Below are 18,759 nucleotides of genomic sequence, written 5' to 3'. Positions count from 1 at the left end.
AAATTTGTGACCCATTCCCTAAAAAGAGGTAAGCAGGCACTTCAAATGGAAAGGCCACAAAAGCAGTCCACAGTGCAGTCTTTGTCTCTAGTCCCTAACCCAAACCACCTCCATTTGCCTTCCAACCTCTGAAGACAAAGCTTCATGCCCACAGCTTCTGAAAGGCCTGAGCCCATCCTATTGGCAAACTGCTATAGAACACAATTCAGATTCCTTCAACACCTCTCATAGCCAGGAGGCACCCTTGACACTTCCACTGTCTTTCACAGCTAATCTTCAGCCTTCTGTTTACTTTCACATTCTATTTACTTTTATTCCACTTCCTGAGAAAATATTAATGCATTTCTGAAATAAATGAAGAAATGTATCATGGGGCGTATACCTTGTCCCTTTCCGCTATTCATCAATTAATAAGTAAGCTGGGCCTCCTCCTGTGAGACATACTAAGTGCTGCGAGGACATATGACAGTCCACCTTCAAGTGCACCAAGAGCAAGCTGCTGCTGGACACAGAATGCCGGCCAAAAATGTCTCCTGTGAGGACCAAGGCTACAGACCAGGTATGCCACATCTTCCTGGTTTCTTTGGGATGGCTCCAAAGAAAGCCAGAGGTGACTGTGCAGTGCTAGTCACTTAACAGTCAGGTCCCTGGATCTTTCTAACACAAGACCTAAACTGACAGCATATATCTAGCCAGTCAAGATAGAAGCCTGAAAGGGACTAGGGAGCCTAGAAAGGACTAGAAAGCCCAGATCCATCTGCAGAGCTCCTGTAGGGAATGGGATTAGGAAGGGTATTTTTACCAGTCAGTTCTAGACAGGTGAAAGCATTTTCTCAGCTGGTTTTCCTCCCTGCAGGCAATGTGTCAACCACAGTGGAGCACAGCCAGAATACTACCTTTGGGTAAAATTCCACTCCCTGAAAATATTTGGGAAAATATTTGAGATGCACTGGCAGTGCTTCTCTAACTTGAAGGGTGACCTTGGTCCCTACAGTCATGTATCAGAAGGAATAAAGATGCCATCAAATAGGCTGAACAGAGGAGCAGCAGGCCAGGGCAGAGAACAGCTGTCAGGGAATCCAGAGACTGCGGCCCTCGTCTTATGTTTTCTGGCTATCAGACCTTGAGAAAAGGCCTTAGCATTTGGGGGTCACCTTTCTCAGCCCCTTTATAACACGAAGGGGTGTGAAAGCCCATGAAACTGTGAATGAAGTTACTCAAAAGCATGGTGTCTTCCTTACCAGGAGCTGTTTTCTGGCTAAAGATATGCCAACAAATAATATCAACTGCCAGCACGCATCTTGTGGCACTGGGGAATGACCCCACATCCTGGTGCTTGTTGGACTCTAACCTCTTTGCCATCCCCCAAGACCCTTGAATTTAGTTTTTTTTATATAGGGTCTCACACTTATACCTGGGCCAGACTTAAACCACAAGCCTCCTATGCCTACTTCAAGTAGCTATGGAATGCAGACATGCACCAATGTGTCTGATCCCTTCTCTACTAATACTTTTGTCAACATTCCATGGTTCTTACAACCCCACCCCACCCCCCTTTATTTTTTGGTGTCAGTCCTGGGGCTTAATCTCAGGGACTAAGTGCTGTCCCTGAGCTTTTTTGCTCAAGGCTAGCTAGTGCTCTACCATTTGAGCCACACCTCCACCTCTCCCTTTTTGGTGGTTAACTAGAGATAAGAGTCTCTGCCCAGGTTGGTTTTGAACTATAATCCTCAGATCTCAGCCTCTTGAGTAGGTATGGTTACAGGAGTGAGCAAACAACACCTAGTTCCATGTTCCCTTGTAAGTGACTGGAATATAAATAATTATTGGGATAGTGCAGAAATACCAGTGATCATTACTCCAAGGGAATGCTCCAATTTTATTATCCAGTATCTGGATATCCTTAGAGATGAAATATATTGATTCCCAAGGAATCAATAAGTAATTTAAATAAAGCAAGATGGCAGGGCATGGGAGGTGAACACTAAGCTGCCATCAACAACTTCAGTGCACATGCATTTATACCCATTCCTTTCATAATGCCTCCCAATTCCTGTAGCTGCTCTGACCATATCTGGAAGGTTCTCTGGCTACTTCTTACGGGTATATCTCCTTTTCCCTTTCCATCCCCTGTATTTATGTTTACGTGCATGTCTGTCTGCCAGCCTTCAAGTTCATACTCTATTGCTCTTTCCACTATTGGCAAGTGCTCATTTCTGACCTGCTATGGGATTGTAACTTCCATGGAAATATACATGGACAGAACAGAACAGCCACTCGTATTTCAAGACTGCACTCTCAGGCAGGGCAACAAACCAGATAGCAAATGCATTACATCCTACCCATGTCCTTCCTTGTTTCCTTTTTGGGAGAGGCATTCCAGGGGGACAGACATATCTGTCAGTCACAATCTGACAATAAGGCAACTTAGGGAGGCTGAAGAGAGGCTGACAGGCTGCCTAAGAAATATCCTCCAGACCAGGGCCAAGAGCCTTCTAGACACATGGACATTCTGTGGGGTCTGAGACCTGGGATAGAATAATAGAAAACAGATGATAGGAGACATTTATCTGATCAGCCCCCAGAGCTCATTCTGAACATAGAAAAACAACCCCAGGCAAAACTAGGTCATTGATTTGATGGGATATAATAGAGAGAAGGTTAAAAAAAAAAAAGCCTGTAAGTTTAAGTTTCCTACTTCTGGGAGACTCATGATTTCAAACCCAGGCCCTTGAGGATGAGGCTGAGGCCAAGATAAATGCCATTTGAAAACCAAAAGAGAGACTGAGTCCTAGATTCTGGAGAATCTGTGAATCTAGGTGTCAGGGGACAGAAAAGAGGCCATGTGACCTACTGATCGTGACTGCCTGAGCCATAAGATTGGATGCTGTGAGCTTGGTCACTGTGGTGTCCAGGATCGGTAGTCTCTCCCCATCAAATAAATAAATAAATAAATAAATAAATAAATAAATAAATAAATAAATAAATGAAACCTGTGATTGTGGCCACACAGGAGCAGAGGCAGCTCCTGTGGAGAAACAGAACAAAGTCAACAGTAAGTACAAGGCCTGCTGGGTGTGGTGGTGTGGACCTATAATCCTAACACTAGGGGACCTGAGGAAGGAAGACTGAGAAGTCAAGGCCAGCTGGGCTACTTAGCAAGATCCTGTCCAGGAAGAGAAATGGGAATAGAGAGGAGGGAGAGGAAGAAGAGGAAAGAGAAAAGAGAGGAAGGAGGAAGTTAGTTCATCCAGTGGCAGGAAAGAATGCAATGACTCTGAGTTGAAAGTTTTTTTCTGGATAAATAGCCAGCTTGACTCCATATCTCAGTCACACAGTGGACATGTGGGGACTGTCACTGAATGGAATGCATGTACCAATAGCACCTGCATAGGCCCTCCACCATCAGAAGGATCAGATGGCCCAAGCTAGCACATGTCACAGTACACACCTTGTATCTCAGCAGCACTGGCACTCTGGGGGGCCTCGCCTTCATTATCTAACACAAAATATCACACAAGTGCCACCAGGCCCAATGCAAAAAAGGAAATGTCTTGTTTCCCACAAACACCCATAGTATTTGAGTTCTTTTGGTTTGGAGCTGGTATTAAGGCCTGAAATCAGGGCCTGTGGCCTTCCCATTAATTTTTCACTCAAAAGGTAGTGTTCTACCCCTTAAGCTGGCTCTCAGCTGGTACACAGGGGAGGCAGAGAATGGAGGAGTCATGCTTTGAAATACTTAACAAAATCCAAGTCTGAGACATGGACTAGAAATAAGGGCAGGAAAAATTGGAAGAACATGGATTACCTCTCCACTCTTCACCCTTTGTATCCAGAAGCCCAGGAGTCTATAGATCAGACACTAGATGCACCTCATCCGAGCCTGACATACCACCCTGCACCCCACAAACACCATCCCCACTGCCACCAATGAAAACCAGTGCTAATGCACACAGGGATTCTGATCTCAATAGTGGGCCCTCAGGAGCCATCTCCCCTAAATCAGCTCCTTCCATTACTACTGCACTTGAAGGATCTTCTTGCAGAGATGTCCCATTATTTGTAATTCATCTCATGGCCCTAACAATACTAAAATGCAAAGCACATAACTGGGTGGCTTAGCATGCAAGAAGAAAATGCTTCTCAAATTACCTCGATGTTCTATTGATGCCTCTGTTGCTGGGAATTGATCGATGAAGTAAACTCTCAGGTTCTTCTTTCCTTTGAAAGTCTTTTCAGCCCTGTCACTTGACCTTTTGAGCAATGAGACCAACTTCATGCAAAGATGAGTCACTTCTACTTCCTAGCTAGTTTCTCTCGACCCAGCTCATCACTATGTAGGCTTGGGAAGATGCCCCCTAAACACCTGTGACAAGCTGTTCTTTCACAGCTGAAGCATAACTGGTACTTTGGGTATCTTCAAACTTTACCCTTCTAACTTGATGATGGATCTTCATGAGCACAGACCACTGATTTATTTTCTTAGTATTCTTAGTAGGAATCTAAGATTGACCTTGGAAAACTGAAGCACAAAAGTTTAAGTCAAATAAAAGTGCCAGCCATATACCAGTGGCTCATGCCTGTATCCCATTTACTTGAGAGGCCGAGATTTGAGGGTCACAATTCTAAGCCAGCCAGGGCAAGAAAATGACATGTACTGTTACCTCTAATTAACCACCAAAAATCCAGAACTGAAGCTGTGGTTCAAGTGGTAGAAACTAAGAGACAGTGCCTAAACCCTATGTTCAAACTCTAATACCAGCGGGGGGGGGGGGGGGGTGTGCGCGGGGAGGGAAGTATCTAAGTCAGCCAGTAGAAAGCACATGAAAGTTTTACATGAAAGTTTTAAGATTTTAATGAGTTCAACCTTTTTTATAAGCACCTCCTAGATTCCATCCAATATCCCACACTTCTTTAGCTTCTTTTCAGTTCACAATGGGATTTAGCTATCAGAGCCAGCTGGCCCTTAGAACATGTTTCTGGTGTCGATATAAGATCACTAGGGGTAGGGGGAAAGATTGAAAAAAAAAAAGTAGGGCTGGGGATATAGCCTAGTGGCAAGAGTGCCTGCCTCGGATACACGAGGCCCTAGGTTCGATTCCCCAGCACCACATATACAGAAAAAATGTCCAGAAGCGGCGCTGTGACTCAAGTGGCAGAGTGCTAGCCTTGAGCGGGAAGAAGCCAGGGACAGTGCTCAGGCCCTGAGTCCAAGGCCCAGGACTGGCCAAAAAAAAAAAAAAAAGAAAAAAAAAAAGTATGTTCTGCACTCATAAAATGCAGTCTTTTCATGCCTCTCAAAGAGTTTTTTTTAACTCTAATCTGGAAGTCTATACCCAATATGACCACCAATACTTATTTCATTAAGGATTCAAAAGAAGACAATGCATTGTTTGCTACAATATAAGTGTTTATACTAAAAACATACAAAGAAAGAAAAAAATCACAGCTGAGAGGCGCACAAAGCTACCAAGGCCTGGAGCTTCTCTCCACCAAAACCTAATTCCAAACTCCTGCCAAGTGAGTCAGAACCACTGGGCTATCAAAAAGACCTGTCTGGGCTGCTGGCTGCAACCATCAAAGCAGAGCCCCTGTGGGCTTCCTTGCTCTAGAGAATTGCTGGGTTCCTTAACCAGGAAGGCTCTGCTTCACTCTCCTCCCAATGGGTGCAGGGTTCCAAAGCTAACACTGGAGAATTCCAAAAGCATGTCACCTCCAATTCATCAGCATGCAGTCCTGATCCCAAACATGTCTACACAGTAAGAACAGGAATGCAAGTGGAAAGAAGGTAGGGTGAACAAAACATTATTGTGGAGAAAATGACTTGCTAGCACTTTAGACCCATGAAACAAAAGCTGATCCTAGATCCTTCCGAAGCAATCATGGGTGGAAAGGAGATCTCTAGAGTATTGCATGTGATACAAATCCCACAGAAGCAGCCAACATCTTCAATGCCCAGGTCTTACATGGTAAACAGAGGAAATACAGTCCTGAAATGACATAAGGACTCAATTGAGGTAACAGGTTTGTTTTTTCCTCTCATCATATTTTGCTTTATCATTTCAACTGTAGATTGCTATAAACAAAACAAAACCAGAAACAAACAAATCCTATCTAATATTGCCATCTAATACTGGAAAGAGAAATATGTCACAATGGGTGGTGATACTTCGTAAGCTGATAGACACATTCCATTTTCTATATGTAACAAAATAATATTATTTATAGTGCTATTTTAACAAATCTATTCCAGATCTTGCCAATAGTAGAAAAATGCCATGGGTAAAGGGGTCTTTAATACAAAAGAACAGCTTCTATCTGGGGTATTAATGTTAATATATGCAATCCTAGCTTCCCCACTGGACATATTCAAGCTGAGGTTGTTACAGGTAAAAACTGATGAAAGCCGAAAATCCTTCAAGAACAATGCTTACACACCTTAAAGCTATCCTTTCACTTCCAGCTATGGTGGCCAAATACCCTGATTTAGCTACACAGAGACATACTCGGTTCTTCAATAGGTGGTCTGCTAACTGGAAGTCTGTGTCATTTCTTTTATGAACTATTAGAATGACATCTATGATTTCCCATCTTAGTTTCAAGCAAGAACTAAAGACACTTGTAAATAATACTCCTGATAGATTTTTTCCATGTTTTTTATCTGTCATAATTTACCTATATTGACAGAAATGCTTTTGTGATGAGTAATTTGGAGTCTCAGCCAAAATAGCCAATGAACTTTCAAAATCGTGACTTTTATATGCATTTTAATTGGTTTATAAAAATGGTTAGGCACCATTTGAGGACTGAGGATATAAATCAGTGGTAGCTTTGTGCAAGGCTAGATAGAGAAATTATATATATATATATATATATATATATATAGAGAGAGAGAGAGAGAGAGAGAGAGAGAGAGAGATGCCATTTCATTACATCACACAATTCCAAAGACCAGTACAATTGGCATAAGGAGATTTCAGAGAGCAAACAGGTCACATGTATCAGCAAGGTTTCATCCCTGGGGTAGGAAGGCAGACATGCCCTATTAGAGAACTGGGCCCAGAACACCATGAAAAAAGACCCATGTCTTAACATCAATAACATAGAACTGAAGGATATAGATGTTAATTCAGCAAGCCAACAGAATGGTAGTTGTGTGGAAATGTTCCCATTACTTGAAATATTTAAGTATGCACTGTAAAAAAATACATTTTCTTCAAAGGAATTAGGTCTTCCAGATTTTGATGTAGAGCTCTAGTTTTCATTGCCTCTTTGTGCTTAGGGAATGCTAATCAGTAGTCACATCCCAAATGTCTAGTGGTTGTCAGGTATATTCAATGTTGAACTTCAATGGTATCTAGGTTCCAGGATTTGTAATAGACTAGGGATAAAGGGCAAGGGAAATTTTTCCAAAGAAGACAAGTGATGGGCTTTTTCTTTAGGTAGACATATGCCTGATATATATAAAATGACTGGTAAAAGATAAAACAGGTAAGGCAAAAGCAACTCAGTAATCTAGTGTCCATGTATGTTTAAACATTGCTCAGTACCACAGGCAAGGAATAAGCAGAATTGTCAATGTTGGCTGTCATTCCTACAGACCTTATTATGCTTGAAACATTACAAATCCCTTCAACATCCCACCTGTACAGAGCGAAAGAGTTGATCTACACAATCTCTCTGTGGCCACAGAGACAAATGTCACTTAGGTGCTTGTAGACGCATCACATTTCACCCCAAATGAAAGGACACAGATTCCCACTTGTGTCCAGCTGCTCCCCAGTTGTGTTCCTAGTCTCCAATAAAGAAATGGAGGAGGGACCATTCCACCCATGAATACCACACTCCAAGTGTAGGCTAGGTCTCAGCAGTGTGACATATTCTCCTGCTTAGAGCCCAGAAAACCACAGGAAATAGTTAATAAAAGTAAAATTACTCAGATATAAAATACTTCCATGTGAATTTAATATTTTTTTCTTTTTGTTTTTGTGATATTGCATTCTTTCCTTCAATTTAGCCCAACCCCATAAGGAAACTAGACCACAATGATAAAGACCATTCATCTTGGGTTGTCTATTTAGCCTAAGTAATTGGTTTCCCTCCATTGAACCTTGTCTAAATACAGGGGAAACAAATGATCCCACATCTGTAGAAATGGCCTCCATGGTATTCTTGTGTGACAACATGAAAGCCACTCTGAACCACAAATTTACTTGCTTCCTGAATCCTCCACTACCATGATTTCCTTCCAATCATCTGACCACATCTGGGGCCTTCGACTCTCCTTCCCCAAAAGCAAGCTTCACAGAGCCACATCCATGAAGGGACACTCCCACAGGCTAGATGCTCACATTGGCAATGGGCCAGGAAGAATCTCACTTCTTCCAGCAATCTGTCTTGCCTTGACCTCTGACCACCACCTCAAGAGCAAAGGAAGCCAGCCAGAAAGAGGGATCTAAAATGTATTGCTAGGAATGGCTCCACTGGGATTCAGGAATCCAAGAGAGGAGCTAGCCCAAGCAGTGACATGACTATGACAGGGTTTAGTAAGAGTACTACTGTTCATCACATTTGATCACCAAGTGCAGAGCCTAAGAGTGCCTGGCTACACGTCACTCACCAATGCAGGCGTGGACCCTCACCGACAGCTGTGTCCGCAGGATGATGCTGTGTTTCCTGCCCCGCCTAAGGGAGAGAAGAAAGAAAACACCTGGTATCAGGGGATGAGTGGAGATACACCTATGTTGTCACATCCACTTGAAAGTTTTGGTATACAACACCTGAAAGAGGTTCCTGGTAAGCTGCATTATAAGCAGAGCTACAGTGAGTAAGGCTTTATCTTGAAATAGGATGTGTGGCAGACATCACAGGGCTCCAAGGAAACCAAATAAGAAAGCAGGGCCTCAGTGGATTAGGGCATGCATTTTACTGCCCCGTACCATCAGCTCAATCCACTCACAGACTCTGGGCATGGTTATGCTTGACCATGTTGGGTAACTTTTTTAATCTAGGCTCCTGAAGTGAAATTCTCGGAATGTTAACACAGTCTGTTTGATCATTCCCATGCCTATTTTTAATTTTTTTCTTTACATATCAAGGGAAAGGAAACATCAGGAAATTCTGCTCAGTGTATGAACTCAAGGCTCTTATGGCTTCTCCCTTATACGGTTACAGGAAGATGGAAGTATATCAGAAAACACTTCTATTTAGCTTATAAGCTTCTTGGTAAATACATTAGGTGATATGCAAGTGTACATGAATGTATTAACTGAAATATGGTAGATTCAAGGGGGAATTCAGTGTAATTCTTTTTTTTTTTTTTTTTTTTTGGCCAGTCCTGGGCCTTGGACTCAGGGCCTGAGCACTGTCCCTGGCTTCTTCCCGCTCAAGGCTAGCACTCTGCCACTTGAGCCACAGCACCACTTCTGGCCGTTTTCTGTATATGTGGTGCTGGGGAATCGAACCTAGGGCCTCGTGTATCCGAGGCAGGCACTCTTGCCACTAGGCTATATCCCCAGCCCCTCAGTGTAATTCTTAGACAAAGTCCAAGTTCAGCAAAATAAAATACCAGGAAGTGGGTACTTGAAAGGGGTGGAGGAAGAGGGTGAACAAATGAAGAAGAGAAGAGAGGGAGAATGCAGTCAAGAGGCCAATGTATATCCTACAAAATTAAGAAGAGGGGAAGAGGTGAGTTAGTGGAGGGATGCGTGGAGAATGTTGAAAGGGGTGACAACGAGGTAGACCAGTGAATCTCTCAGTGCTTCGATTTTCTTCTCATCCCTCTCTCTCCCTACCAGGGCTAATTTGTAATAGAATTTGTCAATGTCTTCCGGCTTCTTAGTCTTATGACGGTATTAGGAGTCATCCAAGCACATTGTGAATACAGTAGCTCTAAATTCACAGCAGTGACTGCATCCATTATATTTTTAATTCTTGAAACTGGATTAGGACAGGCATGGTTTTAATTTATGATTCACAAACAAAGGAAGAAAACCAGTTACATTGAATGTAGTATTCTCTGGCCCAGAAGCTGCTTTTCCATGAAGAATCTTCACTGAGATGCCCTCCAAATTGCTGCAAGCCCTGCCTTCTGCCATGGTTAGTTTACTTAATTGTTTTACATTTCCTATGTGTATGTTGAGTATTTGTTTCAAAAAACCTAATGCCAGGTGTGGTAGTGTATACCTATTAACCCAGCAACTTGGGAAGCAAGACAATTCTAAGTTTGAGGCCAGACTGGGCAAAACACCACTGAGAATACAATGTAAGTGGTACAGAGATTTCCAGTACTGCAAAAAGGAAGGAAATGGGAAAGGAAGGAGAAAGGGAAAGTTAAACAAATGCACAACATTTGACTCGTTTACAGAAGTCTGCTTCTAGAAACAGATTTCTGCAAGATTTATTCATACACACACACACACACACACACACACACACACACACACATCATCTCTCAAAAACCCACACCATGGCATTCTTCCAACTCTTGTGACCATGCTATGAAAAACAAAATTTCAATTGTGTTGAACTACATTATGAAACTGCCTTTGTCAGATCTGCCAAGCAAGAATGGCACCCTAGGACAGGTAGCAGCCATCAAGCACATGGTCTTCCCCAGAGCAAAGAACATAACATTAACTCTATATGTCAAATGAATGGTAGAGAACATGTGTGCTAGGGAGCCCAAAAGGGCAAGCACAAGATGCACCAAGTACTAAAGGATTTCAGAAAGAGCCCACAGGTCCCATTACTTGCCCCTTCAAAGAACAGCAATGTTGCATTCAGAATAAGTACTCATTTCCCCTTAGAATTCTCCAGTCCAGGGGCTGGGAATGTGGCTTAGTGGTAGAGTGCTTGCTTAGCATGTATGAAGCCCTGGGTTTGATTCCTTAGTACCACATAAACAGACAAAGGCAGGAGTAGGGCTGCAGCTCAAGTGGTAAACCTCTATCCTTGAGCACAGAGAGGCTAGGGGACAGAGCCTAAGCCCTGAGTTCAAGACCAGAACTGGCAAAAAAGAAAAAATTCTCCATCTAGCCCTAGGCATGTGGGGTAGTAAAATGAAGATGGTATTCCCAAGGAAGTCACAGAAGGCCCTCCTACACTGAGCTTGTGTTTTGAGGCTGGCCTGAGATTCAGTAAGTCCCAATTGATTTATTAAAATAATGTGTTTAAAGGTGGGTATGGAGGCATGCATCTGTCATCTCAGCTATGCAGGAAGTGTAAATAGGAGGATCAAAGTACAACCAGGCTGAAGCATCAAAAGCTAACAAAGGCAAAAAGAGAAAAGAAAAAAGCTGGAAGCATGGCTCAAATAGTAGAGCACCTGTGTAGAAACCACAAGGCCCTGAATTCAAATTGCAGTAGGCCAGGCAAATTAGACAATATGCAAATAATATAGGACAAATTAAGATTATCAGAGAAACTCAAGAATAACTACAGGAAATCTGTCACTCTCACACATAAAACTCTTAAATTCCTATGATGCACATGAATGTATACAAGAAGGCTAGATAAACTCCTTGTAAATATGATAGCTTTGATATACTGTGCTAGCCAATGCAGAAAAGAAAGTTATTTTTATGTATTTCCTTTACAAATGTCCATGTTGACACCTTTATTCACTCTAAAAGTCTTTTCGGCCGATTCTTTCAGTTTTGTTTAGGCAAATAAACATATTACCTGTCTAAAAACAACCTCTACCTGAGTAAATATGCCTTTTCCTTTTATTTGAGGGGTTATAAAACTTTCAGGGAATAATCAATCATAGTGTACTTTTGCTTCTCTCCTGTAACCAAACACCATGTCAGTATGAGTTCAGAAATATAAAAATTGTTAACATTTTTGGAATGCTGGTCATGTGAGTTCAGATTCTAAATACTATACAGATTTAGTCTTCACAAAACTCCTGCAATGAGTAACATTGTGGCCATTTTAAAGACTAGAAACTGAGGCTCAAAAGGGTTGAGCAACATAGCTGAAATCACACTACATCAGAGTGTGACTCAACACAGACTCACCCCAGAACCAAACCTGTGTCTGTCAGCTTCTCTCAGACAAGTGTTCTGGGCTAGACTCTAGAGGTGCACAAAGTTTGCACTGCATTAAGTCAGCAAAATAGGAATATCACCTGTATTTGCAACTTTCAGCCTTCCCTGCAAACTCAAGATTGTAACACTGGTTTGCACCTGAATCTCCAGCCTGTTGACCTACCCCACTTACCCTTCCTACAGCTACATAAGCCAGTGCATGGAAAGGAAATCTCCCTAAATGGATAGACAGCTGGCCCATGTTCTTCATGACCCTGATGATCATGACCGGTGAGCTGAAGCACTCCACAGCTACCATCCCTGCCAAGCCACCATGGTGTAGCAGAGTTAAATCAGAAGCCTCCAGTGCCAGGACCAAGAGACACAGAGGCAAGGCCAAGTCCGTGGGATCTGAAACTCCCTTGGGACAGTCAAATTCCTTTCTTATCAGTGCGGCCAATGCCAGAGAACTATAGCCGGCCACCCTTCCACCGTCAGCACTCTCCATCTCCAGCCCACACCCAAGGCCATGGCGACTGCAGTAACAAGGGAACTATCTAACACAGTTAACGTGGTTCAAGGAGACTTCAACCAAGACACAAATTCCAACACACAATGCCTCCATTCTGTCCCTGTCTCTCAAGACAACTTTATTATTTTTTTTCAAGAATAACACATAAAGTCCTTGAGATAAGAGCAAATGCTTACATTGCTTCTGGCACAGAGCCAAAGGTTTGATTGCTTCTTGTAGCAGCCAACAGAGAATTGACACCCCCAAATTATCTCTCCAATCCCATCTGACACTTAGTGTATTAATATAGTCAAGGATACAAATGTATATTTAACCATTCTGTAGTTGTCCCAGGAATACAAAGCTTTTGGTATACCTCCAGAACTTTAAGACTCACCCAGCACTCGCCCAGATAAAAAGAGATGAAGGAGGATTTGAACAGCCATCTGACAGTGGGTAAAGCATAGTACTTCATAGAAGAATTTTCTCAGAAGACCAAAGTCCATGCAAGACAACCAGCTGCCAGTGAACTCATTTCTAGATATATTGTGGTCTCTCTGGCAAGCGAGAAGTGAAAAACAGAGCCAGAAGCCAGCTGTGTGTGATCTTCTGCATGTTACTTAACCACTCTGGGCCTCAGTTCTCTTGTCTATTAAGTAAGGTGATGATAATGTGTACCTTCTCCTGAGAATGTGAGAATTTAACCAGTGAATCTAAGTGACATGCTATAGACACACTCAGCATGTGGTAATGGCTGGTTAATGCTAGGTAATAGCTCTGTCAGAAATGGTTCCATATGGTCAGGCACAGTGACTCATCCTTGTTAATTCCAGCTGCTCAGAGGCAGAAATTGGGATGATCACAGTTCAAGTCCTGCCCAGGCAAAAAGTTCTGAAGATTCCATTTCAACCATTAAAAAGTTGGAGGTGATTTCAAGTACACAGGAAACAGGTAAGAATACCTATCCAAGCTAACCTAGGCATAAATTCAAGACCCTACGCAAAACATACCCAAAAAGAAAACAAGAAGGCATGGCTCAAGAGGTAGAGTACTTGCCTGGTAAGTGCCAGGCACCAGGTTCAACCCCAAATACCACCAAAACAAAAAGTACCATATGTATCTGTCCCACTTCTCCTCTCCCTCTTTTCCATTTCTGCCTTGCTGCCTGCCTACTCTCTTTCTCCCTCTGTATGGCTAACTTCATTTCAGTCTGCATCTCATCTCTCCTTTCCTCTTCCCTCTCTCTCCCTCTTTACATTCAAGAACCTACACCAGTGATTTATGTGCTATTACTTGATACTCTCTGTTTCTCACATCAAATTCAAGGGATACTCTGTTCTTCACATCAAATTCAAGGGATATTTCAACTTTTATAAAGGACTGTGCTGACGTTTGTCCCTCCTGTGTGTAACTTTGTGTTACTAGACTCTATGACTGAGTCATCCACTTTGCAAGACATAGGGAGTTCCAAGATACACAGGGAAATCATTCGTGAGTGTCCCACAGGACATGTCCTGTGACTAAGCACAAAGACTGTGTACTTGAGCAGCGGGAACAACTCTACCCTCTTTGCTGCCCCCTCAAATACCTGCTGAGAGACTACCAGCATAGCTCTGGTTCCCTCTTCACTGGCCATTCTAAGAAATCAGCCCAACCTGCCACCAACTCAACATCACTTTACTTCAGCCATTCCTCAACATTTTTTTTTCTTTTTTAGGGGCGGGGTGGTGGTGGTGGTGGTGGTGGTCTGATAGTTGGGTTTGAACACGGGGCCTCACATTCTCAATTAGCTTTTTTCCCTCAATACTGGCACTCTGTCACTTGAGCCATCCCTTCATTTCTGGCTTCTTGGTGGTGATGAACTGTAGATCACAGTCTCATGGACTCTTCTCTCTGAGCTGGCTTCAAACCACTGTCCTCAGACCTCAGCCCCTTGAGGAGCTAGGATTACAATGTGTGAGCCCAGCACCCAGCTCATTTCTCAACATCTGTTTAAGCCCATGTGAGGTATAATTTAGAGATTACAGCATCCACCTGTAACAAATTCACAGCTCCTTGACTTCTAACCTCTTTAAAGAGCTGTTCAGTGATCACTACAATCTCATTTTTTAATGTTTTCATTGTCCCCCAAAAAAACATCTTGTCCAGACACAGACACTACACACCCCACCCTAGGAACTCATCAGGTGTGTCACCTTTTGTGTCTAATTGCCTACCCTTAGGCCAGGGTTTTCCAGGCTCATCTGATTGATAATGTGTCCACATTTCACTATTACTGAATAATATTCCACTGTGTGTATCCATGACAGACATTTGTGTTGTTTCTACTTTGGGGGCACTTGTAAATATGGGTACAAGCATTTTGGAGAGTAGTTTATATTTAGACAAATATGTCATCTCCCCTGTTATCTAACTAGAAGAAACAAACCTTGAATAATATGGTAAATCCTACATGTAACATTTTAAGAAGCTCTCAGCTTGTTTTTAAAGCAGCTGCACCCTCTTTACATTTCCACTAGCCATGGATGAAGAGCCCAGTTTCTCCACAGCCTCAACACAATACACTGTCTCTATCCTCAAAGCCCATCAGATGTCAAGTGGTTTCAACTGGCATGTTCCCCAATGACTTACAACACTGAACATCTTTCCATGTGCTCCCTCATCACTTGTTTACCTTGTTAGCTATTTTTATATATCTTACTGGGCTAAATAACTATTCAAACCCTTTGTCCTTTTCATTATCTTGCTATTGAGGTAAAAGGCATATTCTGGATATGTCTGTTATTGTCCAAGTACTACTCACTCTCCCACCCACAGTTTCACCTGTTAACACCTGACATGTATTTCAATAGATGAGCCAAATATTAAGCTCCAAGTTTATTATTGGGGTTATCCCTACATTCAACAGATTTAAAGGTCATCCCACACCCCCGATACCCCTATCTTTTCATTGTCTTCACAGTTTTTCTTTTTACTGTGTCCACAGAACTAGTCAGAATCACACAAGGTGGACTTGCTCCCTACCTCTGTGGTTCATTTCCTTTAATCAAAGCAATAAAGAATAAAGTCACTATCAACATCATGTGTGGGTTTTCCTGTGGATAAGCTTTGTAACTCGTTTGGGAAACCATCTGGGAGTATAACTGATGTATGATATGTCCACCTAACAGACCATCTCCCTAAGCAGCGGTATCATTTGGCATTACCATCCATAGATGAAGGTGTGTTCTGACAGGACATGGTGACTTAAAAAGTTAGGGGGCAGGGGAAAAATGAGGGAGTGGGTAACAAGTTGGATAATGTACTCACTGCCTTACGTATGAAACTGTAACTCCTCTGTACATCACTTTGACAATAAAGAAATTAATGATTTTTTTAAGTTAGGAAGGTTCAGCCATTCTTATAGGTGTATTATGGTGCCTTGTTTCAATTTGCAATTCATTGCCTAGTACATATGCATATGAAAAAGTGCTCAGTATCATATTTGCTACCTGAATTTATTCTTTGTCAGTCCTGGGGCTTGAACTCTGGGCCTGGGCTCTGTCCCTAAGCTTCTTTTGTTCAAGGCTGGCACTCTACCACTTGAGCCACAGTGTCACTTCTGGCTTTCTCTGAATAGTTTACTGAAGATAAAGAGTCTCATGGACTTTCCTGGCCAGGCTAGCTTCAAACCACAGTTCGCAGATCTCAGCTTCTTGAGTAGCTAGGATTAAAGGTATGAGCCACCAGAGCCCGGCTTGAATATCTATTTTGGTGAGGTATCTATTCGACTCTTTCATTCATTTGCTCATTACTAAGTTGTTTTTTTGTTTGTGTAAGTTTTGGGGTTTTGTTTTTTGAGACAGTCTCATGATGTAGTCCAAGCATGTAGACCAGGCTGAGCTTGAATTCTCAATCCTCCTGTCTCAGCCTCCTTAGCTACTTATTTCTGAAGTGTTTTGTTTTGTAGTGCTGGGGCTTGAACTCAAGGTCTCTAACTTACTAGGCAGGCACACTACCACTTGAGCCACACTCCAAGCCTTATTTTCACTATTGTTATTTTTCAAATAACATCTTGCCTCTTTGCCTGGAGCCAACTTTTAACCACCACCCTCCTACCTACACCTTCCTTGTAGCTGGAATTACAGAAATCGGACACCATACCCTGCTTGTTGAGATTGAGTTTCTTACTTTTTGCCCTCACTGGCCTCCAACTATAGTGCTCCCCATCTGCAGCTCCGAGGCAGCTGGGATTATGGATGTACCCCACCCTGCTATCAGAGTTTTTCATACTTGAGATATGTGTTCTTTATTGATGTACATTGGTGGCTTTTATTTTCCTTCTCCTACTATACATGTTTTTCATGAAAATACATGCTTATAAATACTTTCAAGCCACAGTTTCCTGGTTGTTACGTGCAACTAAATCTAAGCCCTACCTACAGCACAACATTGGTTCCACAGCATCAAATAGATGCTGCCACCTGGGTTACTGCTTACTTTTGACCCCTATTGCCAGATTCTGCTCCCTGGAGGGATCACTCCCATCCTCTTTGGTCCTTGATGCTTCTCACCTGAGTCCCAGGCCCACATTTTCCACAGACTGCCTCATACCTTGATTGTGGTTGTCCCAACTTCAAGATTAGGAGGTGTAAGAACCTCTTCCCCACAACTTCACTTCTCTAAAGTAGCCCCCATTCTCGGCATGTCCATCTAATGTCACATGCCCATTCCAGTCTCTGGTTTTGCTCTTCACAAGCAGACTTCCAGCTCCCTCCTTTTGCCCACACTGTTCCAGGAAGGCCCCAGTCTCTCTTCTCATCCCCAAGCTGGGCCACATTTGACTGACACCAGGTCCAAGTGTTTCCTTCTCCCTCACTTTTTCCCACCCACTCCTAGACAGACCCCCTCATGACCTGCCAAGCTCCAAAAAGGCTCCCTATTTGCAGGTCATTTCTCCTCCTCCTGACTCCAACCCACAGTGCAGCTCAGGCCCCACTCCTACCTGACACCCTCTTGGTCCCATCACATGAGCCAGCATTTGGAAGCACTTGAAAGCTTTTTTCTAGTAACACTGTAAAGTCAGTGTAGGAGCCAGCTCCATCTTTCTGGCTACCTGTTCAGGACTGTTGCTTCTCTCCTCAATGGTTCTCAACACACACTGCACACTGGCATCAGCTGAGGGGGTTTTAAAACTCCCCACTGCCTGGGCCCCACCCCATGCTCTGGATCTTTGGGCCAATAGCTAGGCAAGGAAGGGGGTGAGTTGTTAAATGTCCTCAGGTGTTCACAATATTCTCCAAGACTGAAAACCTAAATCATGGGTCTCTGACTAAACACCTAATCATCTGGATTAGCTTTTTAAAGAACAAGATTCTCAATTTCCATACCAACCCTCCTGGAGCCAGAATCTAGAGACCAATGTCTCTAAGCAGCTCTCTTCCAAACTATTCTAGAACTTACCCCAATGGTTCCTGTTTTTCAAAAGCCAGTTTCTCCCCAACTACAACCAGAGTAGGTGCTAGTGATCAGAACTTGGAGCATGTTGCAGTCTTGGAAGACAGAACCCCCTCACCATGTGACTGATTTGCCAACCTCAGCTGATGCTGATTAATGAGGAAAGAGGGGGAATTGCTCTCCTTCCTCTAACTTGGATTGGGGGGGGGGGGCAGGCAAGGAGGGCTGTTTGCTTTGTTTGGGTTTCCAGCTTCTGTCTTTTAGATTCAGGTTCCAAATGCATTTTGGTGATCACTAACTTCACAGCCCTAGAAGCTCAGGAAATGGGACAAATATGTGGTTGGACCAGGCTAGCTTCCATACTAGACTCAAAGAAGTGGAAAATGCTTCTTTCCCCTTCAACCTTGACATTTCAAAAGATCTCTTGGAAAATGGGATGAAGAATGAGAGGCCACCCCACCCAGTCACCCACAAACTACAAAAGCTTCATGGACTCTCCACATATGGGTCTGGGTTCTGGAACTGCAGCTTGGCAAGAAAATATGAAAGAGCCAAACCATAGCACTCCTCAGATTGTTGTGTTCTAGGCAGGACCTCCACAAGGCTGGCAAGAGCCATCCCCTGCAAACAAGGTACTCTTCCTCGCGGCCCTTCAGTCCTGCTCTTCCAGCCACACAGCCACCATGAGCTGCATGCAGCCTCCCACTGCCGGCTCCCCACCCCCACCCCACACAAGCTGGGGAAAACCAGCTCTGTGAGAGATGATGGACAGCATGAATTGCT

The 18,759-nt window shown here is 43.1% G+C and overlaps 1 protein-coding gene and 1 long non-coding RNA gene across 6 annotated transcripts in view; one reads left to right on the top strand and one right to left on the bottom strand.

Moving 5' to 3' along the window:
- Fhod3 (formin homology 2 domain containing 3) overlaps positions 1–18,759 on the bottom strand; it is a 401,480-nt gene that overhangs the window by 326,485 nt on the left and 56,236 nt on the right. For all 5 annotated transcript variants that reach the window (XM_048363540.1, XM_048363541.1, XM_048363537.1 and 2 more), the window contains exon 3: positions 8,621–8,685. In XM_048363540.1, coding sequence (XP_048219497.1) covers positions 8,621–8,685 — 65 coding nt within the window. The remainder of the gene's footprint in view (positions 1–8,620; positions 8,686–18,759) is intronic.
- LOC125364102 lies at positions 4,793–5,348 on the top strand. The gene is made up of 2 exons (XR_007213412.1): positions 4,793–5,032; positions 5,247–5,348. It is a non-coding gene; the product is annotated as an uncharacterized LOC125364102 (long non-coding RNA).

Source organism: Perognathus longimembris, chromosome 15 (assembly GCF_023159225.1).
Source record: "Perognathus longimembris pacificus isolate PPM17 chromosome 15, ASM2315922v1, whole genome shotgun sequence".
Taxonomy (NCBI): Eukaryota; Metazoa; Chordata; class Mammalia; order Rodentia; family Heteromyidae; genus Perognathus; species Perognathus longimembris.
This window is presented reverse-complemented; position numbering and strand designations above follow the sequence as displayed.